The sequence below is a fragment of the Cnephaeus nilssonii genome (genome assembly GCF_951640355.1).
Source record: "Cnephaeus nilssonii genome assembly, chromosome: 21".
NCBI classification, from domain to species: domain Eukaryota; kingdom Metazoa; phylum Chordata; class Mammalia; order Chiroptera; family Vespertilionidae; genus Cnephaeus; species Cnephaeus nilssonii.
In genome coordinates, this window is record NC_137092.1 from 13,144,053 (window position 1) to 13,161,234 (window position 17,182).

A 17,182-nucleotide genomic window follows, 5' to 3' on the forward strand; every position below is an offset into this window, starting at 1 on the left:
AGACCCAGGAAAGGGGTGCAGTGGTGAGGATTGAGGATGCAGACCCAGGAAAGGGGTGCGGTGGTGAGGATGCCGACGCAGGAAAGGGCCACGGGCCGTGAGTGATGTTGGGGATGGGAGGGGACCCCTGCCCTGGGCAGCCACAGAGGATCTTCCTTTGTGGACTCATGACCCTTCCTCATCCATGGGAGCCGGGGGGACAGACACCCTTCACATGGGGACCGGTATGGCCCTCCTTCCCTCCACTCTGGTTTAGAAGCCCTGTGGCTCTTTCCACTGGCGACCTCAAGCCCAAATGTGTCCCTTTCACTACCCAGTAACTACAGCACCCAGAGCTTCATCAGGGAGAGGAAAATGACTGTGGACACGGCTCCTCGAAGAGTGGGGCAGGGGGCACCCTTTCGGGCAGCCAACTGGGAGGAAAGAGGGAGCTTGGCTTCAGGATGGAGACCAGTTTGGGGGAGTTCCCTTGTCCAGACATTCAAACCCCGGCGACGCCGGAGGAGGCAGCCCAGAGAGCGTTGACAGGTCAGGCCTCGATCTGGCTTCTGTTCTTCAGCAGGCAGCTGTCGTTGGCCTGGGGACCGCGGCCCGGCCCCGGGACTCTGTAGGCGCAGGCTCAGCGCCCTGGCCATCACTGAATCCTTAGCTGAGGGGCTCCCTCCTGGATCGGTGAAGACCCTGTCTTGTGACTGATCCTAGGTCAGCTAGGGACAGTGGCCGCCTGGGGGCTGCCCCTGGGCCCTGGGCCCGACCCTGGGAGCTGCTGAGGCACCTGCTGGGACGTGAGGGGGAGGCACTCCATTTCCGCCTCCTGAGGTTTAGGGAGGTAATAATGAGCACTGAGGAGTTTCCCTCATTTCAAAGGGAATGAATGGGCAGGAGAAAGTGGGACCTGGACACGCTACCGTCCTGGTTCCGGCAGGCAGCTGCGGCAGGAAGACGGGGTTGCGGGCCGTGGGAGGGCAGGGCTGGGCCTGGTGGAGCACAGATGTCTGGAATAAGAGGACCATCTCAGGGGAGAGCTGACTTGGCTGTGCAAGGAGAAGCAAGCGGGCCCACAGCTCCGGGGGCCCCTGAACCCAGCAGACAAGTCCAAGGACAGGTCCAGGAGGCCCAGGACACGTGCAGGACATGCACGCTCACGCAATCACACCACCCACAGGGCGCACATGCCCACACAGGCTGAGTCTCCTGGCAGGCACATGTCCCATAAGCACACAGAACACGCCCAAGTCCAGAAACACAGACACACACATACATACAGAAGCACAGATGTGTGCTCACAGGTACATATTCAGACATAGACACAGGCACACACTCATGCAGCCACATACACAGCAGCGCCCACATGGGCACCGCGGAGGTGACAGGAGCACGCACAGGCTCAGACACAAACTCACACATGCTCAGGCACCCGTGAAGGAGATGCACACGCAGGCACAACACACAGAACTGCATGTGCACAGGCGCACACACACACACACACACACACACACACACACACTCCCCGTAACTCAAACTCCAGCTGCCCAGGCCATGTTCCTGGCCAGCCGCCCTTAGTCATTCCCTCTGGCTGCAGCCCAGCCCTCCCTCTGCTCCGCCCAAACCCAATGGTCAAATAAATGCCTTCCCTTTGCCCCTGGCCCGGCACAGCCTCCCAGGAACTTCCTGCCTCTCACTCCAGCTTCCCTCCTCTGCCCTCTCCCGGCAGACCCAGCAGGACCCAAACGTACCAGCCAGCAGCATGGGTAAGGAGGGGCCCTCCGCACCCCCGCCTGGACCACCTGTAGGAAGTGGCCGAAACCTGGGTGGGGGGCAGCTGCTTACAGAACAGAGGGCTGGACCGGATCCTCCGTCCCCTCCTCCTCCCCACACCTGGAGCCACCGGGAAGGAGGGTAGAGGGACTGCTGAGAAGCTCAGGTCTGGGCGCTCGGGAGTGGAACCTCTGTGTCCCTGGCAGCCCCCATAAGAGGCACAATCCTGATTTCAGCCCTGGGCCAGCTTCTTTCTTCGGGGAGCAGGGAACCCAGGCCTTCAATGCACAGGCTTGTTCTCCAGTTACCCCAAATCACCAGTCCCTCTTGGGGGAGGGGGAAGCCCACCGTCTCTCCCAGGGGCCTGCTGCCGCCTCCCCACCATCCTCTCAGTCTCTAAAGTCCTCCCCTTCCCCACTCCATGGGAATGGATGTCAGGCTGAGGAGGAGTTTGGGTCTGGCTGCGAGTGTCCAAGTCCTTGTCCCCTTAAATCTGGCTCTTTCCAGGGCTGGCAGGATGCCCAGCAAGCAGCCCGGCACTGGGAAAACTTAATGAACTTCCCTGGCTTCACCTCAAGCCCAAAGACGTCCGGAGATCTGGCCTGAGATGCTCAGAGAGGGGTGGGCTCGGGGGAGACCATGCAGGCGGCATCACCTCCTTCGTACCTTCGCTCTCAGCCTCTGCTTGGCTTGGCAGGGCTTGTATCTCTGTCTTCACATCTGGAGTATTGAACCTCCTTCCCTCTCTGCGTCCAGACCCTCCTTCCCCTCCCCCTCGTCTTCCCTGCCACGTTCTGACCGCCCGGTTGTGTAACAGAACAACTCCCCTTCATTCCTTTGGACTGGACCTCTCTCACCCTGCCCCCCGCCGCCCACTTCCCCCCACCCACCCCACTCAGGGCAGCAAGTGGGAATCTGCCTGGGATCCCCACACCTTCCTGGTCCCTACCCATGCTTAAATCAGGAGTGTCTCTCCTTGACAAAAGTCCTCCTGCACACAGTTTTATTTGACCTTCATACCACCTAGAGAAGGAAGTCGGAGATTATCAGGCACTTTTAACAAGGGAACGGGAGGAAGCAGACAGAGTAAATATCACACCTGGACTCTCAAACGCTGCAGCTGCCTCTCGGCCGCCTAAGTCCTTGGCAGCTGCGAGGAGTGGGACCTGCTCCCTGGCTGAAGGCCTGGGCCCAGGCACAGTGCAGGCTCCACCCTGGCTACTTCTGGCTCCCCACGTGCGGCCCCAGCTGTCAGGACGCTGGACAGACTGGCCCCGGGACAGGGTAGGAGTGCCCAGGCCTGAGAGCTCCGCGCAGGGACTTCCTTCAGCCGGCAGCTGCCTCTGTGTGATTCCTCAGCCCTTCCTCCGGGTCAGGCCCGAACCCTGATGCCTGGGCCCGCAGCCCTCCTTCTCAGCAGTTGACTCTTCCCAGAGATCAAGGTGGCTCCTCTTGCCAGACTTCAGGGGGCAGGAGAGCCCCTCCCTACAGCCCTGGGGCGTGGGCTTTCAGAGTGGGCCAAACCCTCTACTGTGCATATGAAGATAGGGGGCCACGCCGGGGTTAGGCTGGTCTAAGGACATCCAGAAGCCCGGAAGCCTTCAACTTCAGCTCCTAAGACCCTGATGGACCAGTTATATAACCCAGGCTCTGGCCAAGCCTGGGTCAGGACCGCGAGGGGAGTGTCCCAGAGCCTGGAACAGACCTTTTGGGGAAGGGAGTGAACAGCACTACCCTGAACCCTGAGGGCTGTCCTGGGGAACAGCCAGTTTTCCCTGGCCCAGCCCTCCCGGTGACTTCCGGCAGAAGCAGATGCGGGGAGGCTAAGCCATGTGCCTCAGCTCCCATGTTTACTGCAGGACCAACTGAAAACGGGACCCAAGCCAATAGCATAACCACTGCGCCATCCAGCCTACCCTGCACTGGTCCTTCTCCGGCCCTCCCCTGGGCCCTGTTGAGTGTCTGTCCACCTTCGGGTCACATGTCTAGAGCCCTGCTGGTCACACGCAGCACCATCCGGGCTTTGAGGTGCTGAGAGGATGATTGGAGGGACCGGAGGGGCTGGAGTAGGTCAGGACCTGGGACAGCAATGTGCAGAGCCAGCACAGCCTGAGGGAGGGCAGAGAAGGATGTAGAAAAGACCGACAAAAAGAATAAGCTGGGGCGGCTAAGGCCACAGAGAAAAGACCCAGAGGGCTAGCGGAGCCTTTATTTTATAGTCAGAGATAAACCAGGGAGTGGTCTCGGTAGTTACAGTGTTCTTGTGAGTTTCACTTGTTTTGGCAGCACTCGCTGCACCTCCCACAGCCCATTAGCGACCCAGATAGGATCTGGGGAGCACAAGGTCAAGCTTAGTTATGCTAAGCGGGCTGTGCCCTCTAAGCTGGGACTTGTTTGTGGCTTTGCAAACAGGTCAGTCCGAGGCTTAACCCCATAGCCGCTCCCTACACAGCACGTCTACCTTGGCCGTGGTAGGGCGTGGGTTGCAGCTGGTAGGGAGGAACCTTCACCCTCCGGAGTGTGGTCCACCCCCATGCCCGCTGTTTCCGCAGCCACCAAGTGCGGGACGTGAGGACCCGGGTACCCTACTCCTCTAGAGGCCATGAAAGGTAAGGGGGCGATGTTGGAGACTCGGCACCTGGGGAAGGAACTCTGCAAGCCAGCGCCCTCTACTGATGATGCTACAGCTGCTGGGGGAGGGGGACCTCAAGCCCTGGCCTCCACCCTCAGGCACAGCCAGCGCTGTCCCCACCATTCCTCTCCACCCCACCATCCCCACGGCCTGCTTTCTCCCCTCAGGGCCCAGGGAGGAGATTGTCTACCTGCCCTGTATTTACCGAAACACCGGCATCGAGGCCCCGGATTATCTAGCCACAGTGGACGTTGACCCCAAGTCTCCCCAGTATTGCCAGGTAGGTGGGGCTTGGGCAGCAAAGTACCCCACGATGCTTGCTGCAGCCCTGGCCCCAGGATGCCCTTCCCCAGCTCCACGCTCCTTCGTCCTCCTGAGTATGGCGGGGCAGCTGTTCGCCGCACAAGGCACCCCAGAGGTGCGAGGGGAGTGTGAGGGTCCAGCCCGCACTGCACTGCGAGCCCAAGTGGGCCCGGCGGGCACCTGGTCCCTCAGGAGCAGAGGCGTGGCCTGGCTGAGCACCCCCCCCCCCGCCCCTCTCCCACCGAGGTCATCCACCGGCTGCCCATGCCCCACCTGAAGGACGAGCTGCACCACTCGGGATGGAACACGTGCAGCAGCTGCTACGGGGACAGCAGCAAGTCCCGCAGCAAGCTGGTGCTGCCCTGCCTCATCTCCTCCCGCGTCTACGTGGTGGATGTGGGCACCGAGCCCCGCGCCCCGAAGCTGCACAAGGCATGTTCTCGGGACCCTAATGTACCCTCCACCCTGGGCAGCCTCAATCAGCACCGCGGGGCAGGGACCGGAGGGCAGTGAGGGCTGCTTGTTTGGGCTCCGAGTGGGGAGAGCATTTGCCCAGCCAGTTAGGAGCCCATGGCTTCCCTTAGGCAAGAGCCTCCCATCCTTCCCCTCAACCCTTGGTTGCGTTTCCTCCTCAGCGGGCGCTCGCTGCCGGCTGCTGGTGAACAGTGGACCTGGCATTGACCCCACGGGGCTGCGAGTGCCTCGGGACAGAGAGAGGGGGCGGAGCCAGTGCTTTCTGCCTCAGGAGTGGGCAGTCTCTCTGACGCTCTCTTGCTGCTAAGTGACCAGACTGAGTCCCTGCCACATTCCCACAGGGAAACTGTCGTTTTGAAGGAAAAGAGTCTGGTCAGCAGGGAGAAATGGGGGGAGAGGAGGAGCAGTGAAGGAGTGGGAAATGGGGCCTCCCAGGCCTGTAAGATTCTACGGCCATTCCTTTCCCCTCTCCAGGTCATTGAGCCCGAGGACATCCATGCCAAGTGTGGCCTGGGCTACCTTCACACCAGCCACTGCCTGGCCAGCGGGGAGGTGATGATCAGCACCCTGGGAGACCCCAAGGGCAATGGCAAAGGTACCTGCTGGCCCTGCAGCACATCTTGGGGGGGTTGGGGGGGACAGGCCCCAAGCTGGGGAAGGATGGGATAACCTTCCAGGGAGAACCAGGGGGCTTGGTCGCACCCAACATTTAAATTACAGTCAGGTAACTTCAGCTCTTTCCATTATTTCTGTGAAAATGAGCCTTGACTAATGAATTCACTTCCAAGTCATAGTTAGAACAGCCTGCCATGGGGCGTGTATGCGCACAGATATGGCCCCAGAGAACACATTCATTTAAATCAACCTTCATGAATTATGAGCAAATCTCACAGTTCTTGGGATCCTTAATCTCTACATTTGCTATGTCTGTTATGGTGATCGGAGCTGACACTGTCTTATGTGGCAGATACAGCCCAGGAGATGGGTGCTACTGTGACCTTTAGGGAGGGGGTGGCAGATTGGAGTGAAATGTCCATTAAGGTCATCGAATTAATGTCACTGCAGTAGCTCTACTTAACTGCTTTTTCCGGGAGACGGTAGGACCATGACATTCCTAGACTTTTTTTTTTTTTTAAAGAATCGTTTATTGATTTTTAAGGAAGAGGGAGAGAGAGGGAAAAGCATCAATGAACTGTCTCTTGCATGCAAGCAACCCAGGCATGTGCCCTGACCAGGAATCAAACCGGCAGCTTTTTGGTGCAAGGGATGACGCCCAGCAAACTGAGCCACACTGGCCAGGGCCACATTCCTACATGTAATGACATTAGGAGTAGACATCGGATTGTACTAGAAAAGAAGTGTCACCCTGTCATAACATACACAGCAAGGAAAAGACATTGGGTGTTCACGTCGACGTACAAATAATATAACTGTCTGCTCTGTAAAAAAATAAATAAAGTGAGCAGACTGGAGCTCAGACTCCAGCAGGAATCCCACCCCGAGAGTGGGAGGCGAGACGAGAGAAGCACAGGGTGCAAAGTCCCAGAAGGCCTCTTGGCTCAACGGGAGGGAAACACCCGCTGCGGTCTGGGAGAGGGATGAGGTGGGATGTGAGGGAGGGGCACCGAGTAAGTCCCCACCTCCCACCTGACACTCTTGGTGAGACCCCTCGGACACCTGACTTGAAGGAGCTGCCAACCCCAGTGGGAGGAGAGGGTGCCAGGCAGTGGGCTGGGTGCCTATTGGACATGCCTGGGGTGAGGCTGGGCAGGGGCCCTCTGTCTGGACTGCCCCTCTGCCACCTACTTGCTTCCCTGCTCAGGGGGTTTCGTGCTGCTGGATGGGGAGACCTTTGAGGTGAAGGGGACGTGGGAGAAGCCTGGGGGCGCTGCGCCTTTGGGTTATGACTTCTGGTACCAGCCTCGGCACAATGTCATGATCAGCACCGAATGGGCAGCTCCCAAGGTTTTAAGAGAAGGCTTCAACCCCGCGGATGTGGAGGCTGGTGAGCATCCCCCCGGGTCAGCAGGAGCGTGGGCACAGGCCCACTTTCTGCTCCCGAGCCCCACTCTCCAACCCCTCCCTCCCCTCACGCGGACCCCAGCCTCGTGGGTGAAGGGACAGGATGTGCTGAGTGCTCTGCTTGCTCGGGTGTCCTGATCCCACCAACCCATATCCAACTTTCCGCCCAGGGTCGGGCCCCAGCTGTTGCCCATGCCCGCCTGCCCCACATCTGAGCCCACCCTCCGGCCCCGTTCCCACGCAGGACTGTACGGAAGCCGCTTGTACGTGTGGGACTGGCAGCGCCATGAGATCGTGCAGACCCTGCCTTTGCAGGATGGGCTCATCCCCCTGGAGATCCGCTTCCTGCACAACCCAGCGGCGGCCCAGGGCTTCGTGGGCTGTGCCCTCAGCTCCAACATCCAGCGCTTCTTCAAGAATGAGGTGACACGTGCCCTCTGGCCCTGTCCAGCCGTCCTGTTGTCGCCTCTGTCCAGGCTTCTGTAGTCATGATGCTCTCCTCTCCCTAGGACAGGCGTCCTCAACCTACGGCCCGCGCGCCACATGCGGGTGTTTTTGCCGTTTTGTTTTTTTTACTTCAAAATAAGATATGTGCAGTGTGCATAGGAATTTGTTCATAGTTGTTTTTTTTTTTTTTTAAACTATAGTCCGGCCCTCCAACGGTCTGAGGGACAGTGAACTGGCCCCCTGTTTAAAAAGTTTGAGGACCCCGGCCCTAGGAGTAACCAGGCCCCTCTGCCTGGCTCCACACGCCCAGACTTCTCCAGGGCCCAAAACAGAGCCACCTGCCTGCCTCTTTACTCTCGGTCCTAGCCTATGTCCACCGTAACCCTAACTGGCCATAGTTATCCATTCGTTTATTCAACAAAAGACGGTGTGAGCTTGTAGGTCCGCCCTGTGCCAGGTGCTGGGCACACCGTGGGGAAGCAGACACGATTCCTGCCCTAAGGAGCCTGCCCCGGAACTAGACCCCAGGGGCACGGAGGCCCTGTGTCCACTGTCTCCCCGCAGACATAGGCCCTGGGGAGACCCAGATCTGCCCCCACCCCCAACTCTGACAGGCTCCCCTCTCCACCCCCTAATCCCCATGCAGGGAGGCACTTGGTCGGCAGAGAAGGTTATCCAGGTGCCCCCCAAGAAAGTGAAGGGATGGATCCTGCCTGAAATGCCAGGTGGGTGCCCAGGAGTGGGTGGGAATCAGGAGGTTGATGTTGGCCCGGGGATCAGGAGTCCTCTGAGCCTCTGAACCGTGTCCCCACCCCAGGCCTGATCACTGACATCCTGCTGTCCCTGGATGACCGCTTCCTCTACTTCAGCAACTGGCTGCATGGGGACCTGCGTCAGTACGACATCTCTGACCCACAGAGGCCCCGACTCACGGGACAGGTGGGAGCCCTAGCGGCCGGGGGTGCGGGGGCGGGGGGAGAAGAAGAGAAGCTACACAAGGAAAAGGGTGTGAAGGGGCTGGGGGTGATAAGGGAGGTGCAGGAAAGGCAAAAAGGGGGGCTGAGGGATGGCGCAGGCCGGGACTGTGGGGAGCCCTGGCTTACCTGGGAACGGGAGGGAGGGAGAGATCCTGACTGAGGCAGATGGCTCCTCCTGCGCTGTCGTCCTGCATTCTCTGCCCCTCCCCACCCAGCTCTTCCTGGGGGGCAGCATTGTGAAGGGAGGCCCCGTGCAAGTGCTGGAGGACCAGGAGCTGAAATGCCAGCCAGAGCCCCTGGTGGTCAAGGTGAGGCACTCCGCCTGCCCATGAGCACCCTCAGGTCCGTGCCAGAGGGGGGTGGGGGAAGGGAGGGGGAGCATCTCAGCAAGCTCTTGGGGTTTGGGTGGTGCCTGTGATCCCCTCCAGGGCCCTGGGGACTGACCCCTGGTTTTCCCAAGGGGAAACGGGTGGCTGGAGGCCCTCAGATGATCCAGCTTAGCCTAGATGGGAAGCGCCTCTATGTCACCACGTCGCTGTACAGTGCCTGGGACAAGCAGTTTTACCCTGATCTCATCAGGTGAGAAGCAGACAGCCTGGGCTTGCCTCCCCAGCCTCCCCTCCCCCCGCCCCCCAGAGGTCTTTTCTGAAGATTCCTTGGGCACCCACCTGCCCCCACCACACAGACCCTGCTCCCTCCTCAGGACCCTACTTGTGCTCCCACAATGCCTTGGGGGAAGGGGATGGCCCCCTCTGACCTCTCTCTTCTCCCCCCCCCCCCATTGCCACCAGGGAAGGCTCCGTGATGCTGCAGGTTGATGTAGACACAGTAAAGGGAGGGCTGAAGTTGAACCCCAACTTCCTGGTGGACTTCGGGAAGGAGCCCCTCGGCCCAGCGCTGGCCCATGAGCTCCGCTACCCTGGGGGTGACTGCAGCTCTGACATCTGGCTCTGAAGCTCGCCCCTCAGAGCCCCACGCCACGTTCTGAGCCCTCTCTTCCCCGGGGACCTGGCTTCACTCTGCTCTCTGGGCCACCACCCTTGGCAGCTTGCCCTCCCAAAGCCAGACGGAGGCTGGCGAAATGTACTGAGCCGTGTCTCCAGGCACCAACCACTGTTATGGGTTGCTCACCGCGCTGTCTTTACGTGAGCTCTTGAAATTATTTCACAAAAAAATAAACTGGTGAAAAAATAAACCTATTCCTTAGGTCACCGTGTCTTTGAGGTCGTGGGGCCTGTGATTTCTTTTCCATCTTGCACAGGAACGTCCTGAAGAGGACTCAGGGGTCACATTAACAGTGACAACGTGTTGCTTCTATTGCTGGACAGAACCACGAGCCCTACAACACGTGTGTCATGTCTCACTCATCCACTAGGGGGCAGTGCATCGCAGCACATGACAATGACATTGACCCACTTCCAATTTTTACAAGTTCCCTTTCTTCAGAAGGTGCTTGATAAACGTCGAGGAATATTTATTTGATTTTCCTCCTCACCTTCATGTGGACGCCAATGAAAATCCCCTCCAAGTAACAAAAATAAGATGATCCACTGCCGGGCAGATATCACTTGTGGCCCAGACACGTAGAATGATGGGTCCCACCTTCCGTGTGCACCTCCATCCCTACCCACCTCTCTCCCTCCATCCAGGTACAAAGACCTATCTTTGTAAAGTACCTTTTGGCCTTACATGTGATGTGTTCGAGACAGTTGTCAATCATGTTCCCCTTCTTGGTGATAGGAGCCTTTGGGTAGCAAGCGGTCTGCTTCAACTAGTTTTACAAGCGGTTGCCCTGCAGTTCAGCTGCAAATCCGTCCGGGGTTGGGAGCCAGCGGTGGGAGGTTCCAGCTACTCTGCAGCCGCGTTGGATTCCTCTGACCCCCTCACCATTTCCCTCCCACTTCTCCCGAACGCTCCGGTAGCATCTTGTATTTATCTCTGTTATAGCTCTTGTAACAAGTGTTAACATTTATTGGATTTCCGCTGTGTGACAGGTACGTCTCTTGTCATATGTTATGGGTGGTGGTGGTTAGTCACAGAGGTATTACAGAGAGACAGGAAGGTAACCATGAACAGTGTGTGGTCTCAGAAATCCAAAGAAAATTCCAAGGCAAGGATGGTCAAGGGAATCAAGGCACACAAAAAAAGATAGGGTATACACGAAGGATGAAGGATGACAGGAATGGAACCTGCATGGGAACATATATAGATATATAGATGTAAGGCGTCTTTCTTATCATTTACATCTCTTTAAGAACGTGGGATAGACACAACAGTAGTAACAGTGGATTTCGGGGCTTATAGCATATGCCAAGTGCAATGCACGACGGCCACAGCATAAGGGCAGGCAGGAGGGAAGTTGGGAGAGGTACTCTACCACTTGAAGGCAGACTGCGGTAAGTGACAGATGTGTGCTCTAGAGCCTAAAGCAGCTGCTGAAATAACAAAGGAAAGTGATATATAATAAGTCAACAAAAGGAGAGAAAATGGAGTCTTGCAGAAAGCACGTGAACACTGCGTTAAAGCTATTGACCTTTCTACCCTATGGAAATGCTTGAACAACATGTGTATAAGATGATGAGAACACCATTATTTGTAACCCCACAATGACAGAAACCAACGTGGGAAGTAGTGGAGGAAGTTCTCTCTTCTGTGATGGTTGAAAGAGTGCAGAGAAGAGAGGTAACAAAGGTTTGACTTCCGCCTCTAAAGAATAACAAAGGCGTCCCTGGGTGGGCTCAAACCACCAACCTTTCGGTTAACAGCCGAACGCGCTAACCGATTGCGCCACAGAGACCTACAAGGGCTAGGCTGTCACTGTCGTAGGGATCAAGTCCTTAGTCACTGCTAGGTAGAGCCATGCCCTTGTTGCTGGACTGAGGGCCGTGCAGACTCCCAAACCTCGGAAAACCGAAGACGTGGAGTCCACGCTGCGTGTTGGCTGCGTTTGAAACCCGTGCTTGGGTGGATTCTGAAGGCAATGGAGCAGCCGAATAACCCCACCCGGCCTTGCTCCACTAGCGCCTCAGATTCTGAGCCCCATGGAGGGCCGGGGGGGATGGGGGCAGGGGAAAGCCGAACGGCCCGCGGGCTCCCGGGAGGGCTCTTCCCCTTTGCTCAGGCTGCACCCGACGGCCCGGCCGCCGGCGCTCCGCGGGCTCCCCTTGACTGAGGTGGGTGGGGCGGGGTCAAAGGGGGCAACCGCGAAAAGGCGGGAGCCCCTCCTAGGTTGGGCATTTTAAATTTGCCCTATCACGCAATCATTTAAAAATAATTTTGCAAATAATAATAATAATAATAATAATAATTTTGCTCTTTTTCATTTTGGATATTTTCCATTGCTCATGGCTTTATGTTCTCTAATCTTTTTCCTGCAATGTCTAGTCTGTTCATTCCATCTAGTGAATTTATTATCTCTAAAGATTGACTCGACACATTCGCATTGTTCTGCGTTTCTAATGTACTCTTTGGACATGCGCAACAGGCATGGTAACAGCATGCATGTCCTCTCTGCTACTGTTCGCATCGTGTCCGTTATGGTTGGGTCTCAGTGCACTGATGATTCTCCCCTGCGCACGCCTGGCATTCTCTGACTGAATGGCGGACATTGTCACAGTGTACCTTCTTGGGGACGGGCTATGTTGGTAGTGCTATCAATCTTATGGGGCTTTGTTCTGGGGTCCAGTTGAGTGACTTGTCAACAGCTTGGTCCCTTGCGGGCTTGCTTGTTTGAGCTTTTGGGTAGGTCAGCCTCCCACAACTGAGGCGAGACCTCCCTGAGCGCTCTGCGCAGTGGCCCGTGAATTGTGAGTAGTCCTGTCGGGCTGGTGGGAGTATGATCCCTACCCTGTGTGAGCACCACCCACAGAAGTTTCTTCACAAGCATGTCCTGATCAGTACTCTGCTGTGTGCCTGAAGAAGACTTTTCCCACATGCCTGGATTCTCTCTGTCCATTGCTCTCCTCACTGTGAGGCAGGAGAGTAAAACATGAGGAGAACGCTTTGGCAAGTGGAATGGGGAAACTGAGACAGACAGCCCATCCCAACTGGCCTCATCCAGCAGCATCCTGACTCACCTGCCTCTCCTCCCTTGCACGTGCACTCCATTAAGCATGAAGCCCTCAGGACAAGGAGGGTCTGATCAGCATCAAATAATCAATGCGTTCAGTCTGTTGACTGCAGAGACAGCGTTTTGTTCAAACTAGAGAGAAGTCTAGGCCTCAGTTGTGTAGGCCTCAGGACCAGAAAAGCACCCAAACCAGACAAAGTGACACCATGGCTGGGATCAGGACCAGATGTAATGACCAATGATACTCCCCACACACCCATACACACACCCTAGCACCAGCCAATCAGTAGAGACCACGACCCTGACCCTATCTGTGCTCATTTGGATGAATCAGCATATTAAAGGACACACCTGGAAAGCTGATGAATATTCTATTGAGATCCTCCCTGAGACCGCCCCTAAAATTCCTGCCTTTAGAAAACAGGGTTTAAAAACATTTAAGACAAAGGAACCTGTACACGTGCTAGCTTGAACTAACTCTCTCTCTCTCCCTCTCTTTCTCTCTTTCTCTCTCTCTCTCTCTCTCTCTCTCTCTCTCTCTCTCTCTCTCTTCACCTTTAAGACAAAGGACCCAGTGCACGTGCTAGCACGAAGCATCAATCCATTGCCTCCTGTACACACCCTGACCGGGAATCAAACCTGCAAACTAGATATGTGCCCGACCAGTAATCGAACCCACAACCTTTTGGTGTACGGGGTGATGCTCCAACTGAAGGCATGACTTCAATAGGAGGCGTGCCAACTTACATTCCAAGGTATTCCTCCCACACGACGAAAGGCCCTTTTCTTCATGCTCTGGCCGGCACAACAAGCTTTCTGTACATCCATCTGATCCTCTAACGAGGGGAGTGGCTCCCTCCTGACTCAACCAAGACTTCCTGCGGTAAAACGGTGCAATACGGACCTTATCTAGAGACACCCTATGAGTCTGTTGGGCAGGTAAACTTGCAAGATTCCAATCATTGTGATTGTTTTCTCTACCGACCAACTTAATTGAAGACTGGCCAGAAGACCCCTGGACTGCCTCTTTCCAAGCAGTTTACAGATTGGAGGGGGATCCATAAGCTGGTGCCAGACATTTGCTCCTCTTCCCTTTCCTTTTTGAATTGCAGGGTTTCCTTCACTGGATGCATACAATCTAACGGCGGGTCTTCCTCCTACTCCAGGGCTCGTCAGCAAGCTGATAACTGCCTCTCTATGATTCCTTGACAGTGTTGGGCTGTTTCTGTAAAAATGATCCTATTTGAGAAAAATCATTGGAACCAACAGAATCCTGCACCTGGCAATGCATCTCAGCGTTATTGGCTCACCTTCCCTTGGTCCTGTTGCATCTCCCCAGGTCAGGATTAACAATAAATAAGTTAATTAATTAATTAATTAAAATAAAAACATCACTGTGTTATCTGCAGCAATCGATATAAATACCTTTTATCTATTGATGTAATTGTCCCCCTTCCCTTTCTCATAAGTACCCCTTGCCTTTGTCTCCTAATCAGAACATTATTTCGGCTTCTTTTTTTTTTCTTTTTCTGTAATAATTGCCAGTCTTATTTCTCTAGCTGAGACCCAGAGGTGATTTGAGGTTTACATTTTAACAGTTACTTCATCAAGAGTTTAGGTGCCCCTGTTGCTCTTATAAGCTGGTTGCAAATTATTTGATTTTCTTATTAAACGTTTTTAATTCTGTCTGTGACACATGTTTATTAAAAATACATATAAGCAAAAAGAAAACTCACACTACACAGAAATAAGCACAGTGAAGTTTTGATGTATGTATGTATGTATACACACATGCACACACACGCAATTTGGGATTTTTGTCATACATATGTGAGCTGATACTAAATAAGCTCTGTAACTTATGTTACTTGACAATATGGAATGAACATATTTTCATGCATTTGTGTGAAACTTCCCAATTAAAAATTAGACCTGGAGAATGAGTCAAAATATGCATCTCAGAGTTACAAAGGCTAAAACTCAGCACAACAGGGAGTCCAGTTTAGAAGATTAGATTCTTCCAAACAATCAAACATGGATTGCAAACCTAATATTAATTAATATTTTCATAATCATGATATAGTATGTATCCATCCAAATGCTGTGAATGCCTTAAAAACAGACACATACTATTGTGGGATTTTTTTTAAAATATATTTTATTGACTTTTTACAGAGAGGAAGGGAGAGGGATAGAGAGTTAGAAACATCGATCAGCTGCCTCCTGCACACTCCCCACTGGGGATGTGCCCACAACCAAGGTACATGCCCTTGACCGGAATCGAACCTGGGACCCTTCAGTCCACAGGCTGACGCTCTATCCACTGAGCCAAACCGGTTAGGGCTTATTGTGTTTTTTTTATTTAATATATTTTATTGACTTTTTACAGAGAGGAAGGGAGAGGGAGAGAGAGTTAGAAACATCGCTGAGAGAGAAACATCGATCAGCTGCCTCCCTCACACCCCCTACTGGGGATGTCCCCGCAACCAAGGTACATGCCCTTGACCCGAATCGAACCTGGGACCCTTGAGTCCACAGGCCAACGCTCTATCCACTGAGCCAAACCAGGTAGGGCCTTACTTATTTCTTGGATTAGAATTTTACTTGCCTAACCTAGCAAGTTAGATTGCTTCCTCAGACTCTCTAAGGTAAGTAGTTTGAGGCTGACAATTGCAGATGCGGGGTCATAAACAAGGGATCTGGATGAATTTCCCATGTTTTTCTGCAGGGGTCTGTTATATAGTTGGAAAGGGTCTTTATCAGAGTTGTGTGTGAGCTGACAGAACAGATGTTTTGATATTAGAATTTGAATGTCCCCACTTTGTGTTGCTTTCTGATGACTCAAGCCTTTGACCAGAATGTCTGTTGGTTTGTGAGCTCCATCTTCCCAAGACAACTGAGACGTTATGCAGTTTGATATCAAGGGACATTGGTGTCTCAGTAGTAGGAATATTAGCTCTAAGGGGCATTGGTGGTTCAGTGGTAGAGTTCCTGCCTCCCATGCAGGAGACCCGGGTTCAATTCCCGGCCAATGCATCTTGTGTGACTTCCTTTTACTGCCTGACAACTGGGCCAGGTCACTCCATGGAGAGATCCTGAGAGGGAGCGCTCAGGTCTGCATGGACCTGGTGAAAGGCCCCTGGAATCTACACCAGACACCCGGAGCCACACCCGGAGCCAAATGTTAACTTCCTTAGCCCTGGGGGCCTCCGCGTGCCTCCCGGGCCCCTCACTGTCCCAGGAAGGATCCTGTGTACCTGGCCATGTGTGTCCACAAGTGTTGGTCTGAAATTCATACTTTTTGAAAAGGGGAAAACGAACTACAGATTCTGGGAAGTGGCTTCCTTTCATCCCTCTTGAATACTCGGAACAGATTCCGGTTTGAGAATGCTAACATGTGATTGACTTACAGACTACACGTGATTCATTTTCATCCAAAAATCTTTGGAGAAGCCCCCTAACCAACAGTGGTTTTAAATACAAGATCAGTGACATTTGGGGAGGTTCCCCCCCCTCTTTCTGTTTTAAAGATAAACTTGACTTATTTAATTTCCAGAGTTTCCTGAGTCTGCCCTGACCTGCGTGGCTTAAGGAGTCGGGGCTTCGATTCCTGGTCAAGGGCACGTACTTGGGTTGCAAGATCCTCGAAGCCCCGCCCCACCCCTCCTTGGGGCACATGCGGGAGGCAACGGGTAATGTTTCTCCCTCACATCTGATGTTTCTCTCTCTCTCTCTCTATCCCTTCTACTTGCTCCAAAAATCAATGGAGAATGGGGATTAACAAAACAAAACAAAAAACACCAAAAAAAAAAAAGGTTTCCTCAGTCTGAGATTCTCTCTCTACATTTTAAGTATAAAACAATGGTGATCCTGTGTTGTTAGCATTGAAGTTGTTTTATTCATGTATTTGTGGTGTGTGTTTTTTTTAACTCTCTTGGAAGTCTGAAATTTAATTAATAAATTCAGAACTGTGGTATAATTTCTTGCTTTTGTTTCTGTAGACAGGAATCAGGATTTAGATGGTGGGGGTTGGGGACAGCAGGAATTCTGACTTATTAAAGGAATAGGATTAATTACTTAGAAGATAAAGTTTTTAAAGACTGTAATATCTCCAGATTTCCCCTTTACTGTTTGCTGAAAAAAAAAAAATCTATCTTTGACCCCCTTCCTGAGGGAAAGTCATGGCCTGTGAGGAGCTCCCTCCATATTCCAGTCTCCTCCTCCTCCTCCTCCTCCTCCTCTTCTTCTCTTCTTCCTCCTCTTTCTCCTTCTTTGGTCCCTTCTCCTCCTTTTTTTCCTTCTTCAAAGAAGCTGGAAGAACGTGGGGGGAGAAGGATGAGGACCCACAAAGCAAGGGCTGCAGGAGAATTTTATTGGCGAGCTTGAAGGAGAGTGAGGAAAGAGGAGCTGTGGGTTGTGAAATAAGCAACGGAAAAGCACAGCAGAGATGTGAATAGCGTTGGCTTGGCCTATAGTCTTTTCAGAATATTCAGATGATAC

General features: G+C 53.8%; 1 protein-coding gene across 1 annotated transcript; it reads left to right on the forward strand.

The window, feature by feature from the left end:
* The first annotated feature begins 1,462 nt into the window (after positions 1 to 1,462).
* Positions 1,463 to 9,784, forward strand: SELENBP1 (selenium binding protein 1). The gene is made up of 12 exons (XM_079761580.1): positions 1,463 to 1,751; positions 4,311 to 4,367; positions 4,558 to 4,670; positions 4,940 to 5,125; positions 5,642 to 5,762; positions 6,990 to 7,172; positions 7,434 to 7,612; positions 8,283 to 8,361; positions 8,454 to 8,575; positions 8,829 to 8,921; positions 9,074 to 9,192; positions 9,405 to 9,784. Exons 2-12 carry the CDS (start codon positions 4,361 to 4,363, stop codon positions 9,565 to 9,567), a joined length of 1,365 nt encoding a protein of 454 aa, XP_079617706.1. The 5' UTR covers positions 1,463 to 1,751; positions 4,311 to 4,360; the 3' UTR covers positions 9,568 to 9,784.
* Positions 9,785 to 17,182: the final 7,398 nt, after the last annotated feature.

Excerpts from the sequence above, each read along its gene's own strand:
- SELENBP1 (XM_079761580.1), top strand. Across the intron at positions 4,671-4,939 it reads AGTCTCCCCAGTATTGCCAG|GTCATCCACCGGCTGCCCAT; the intron begins GTAGGTGGGGCT and ends TCTCCCACCGAG. Across the intron at positions 9,193-9,404 it reads TTTTACCCTGATCTCATCAG|GGAAGGCTCCGTGATGCTGC; the intron begins GTGAGAAGCAGA and ends CATTGCCACCAG.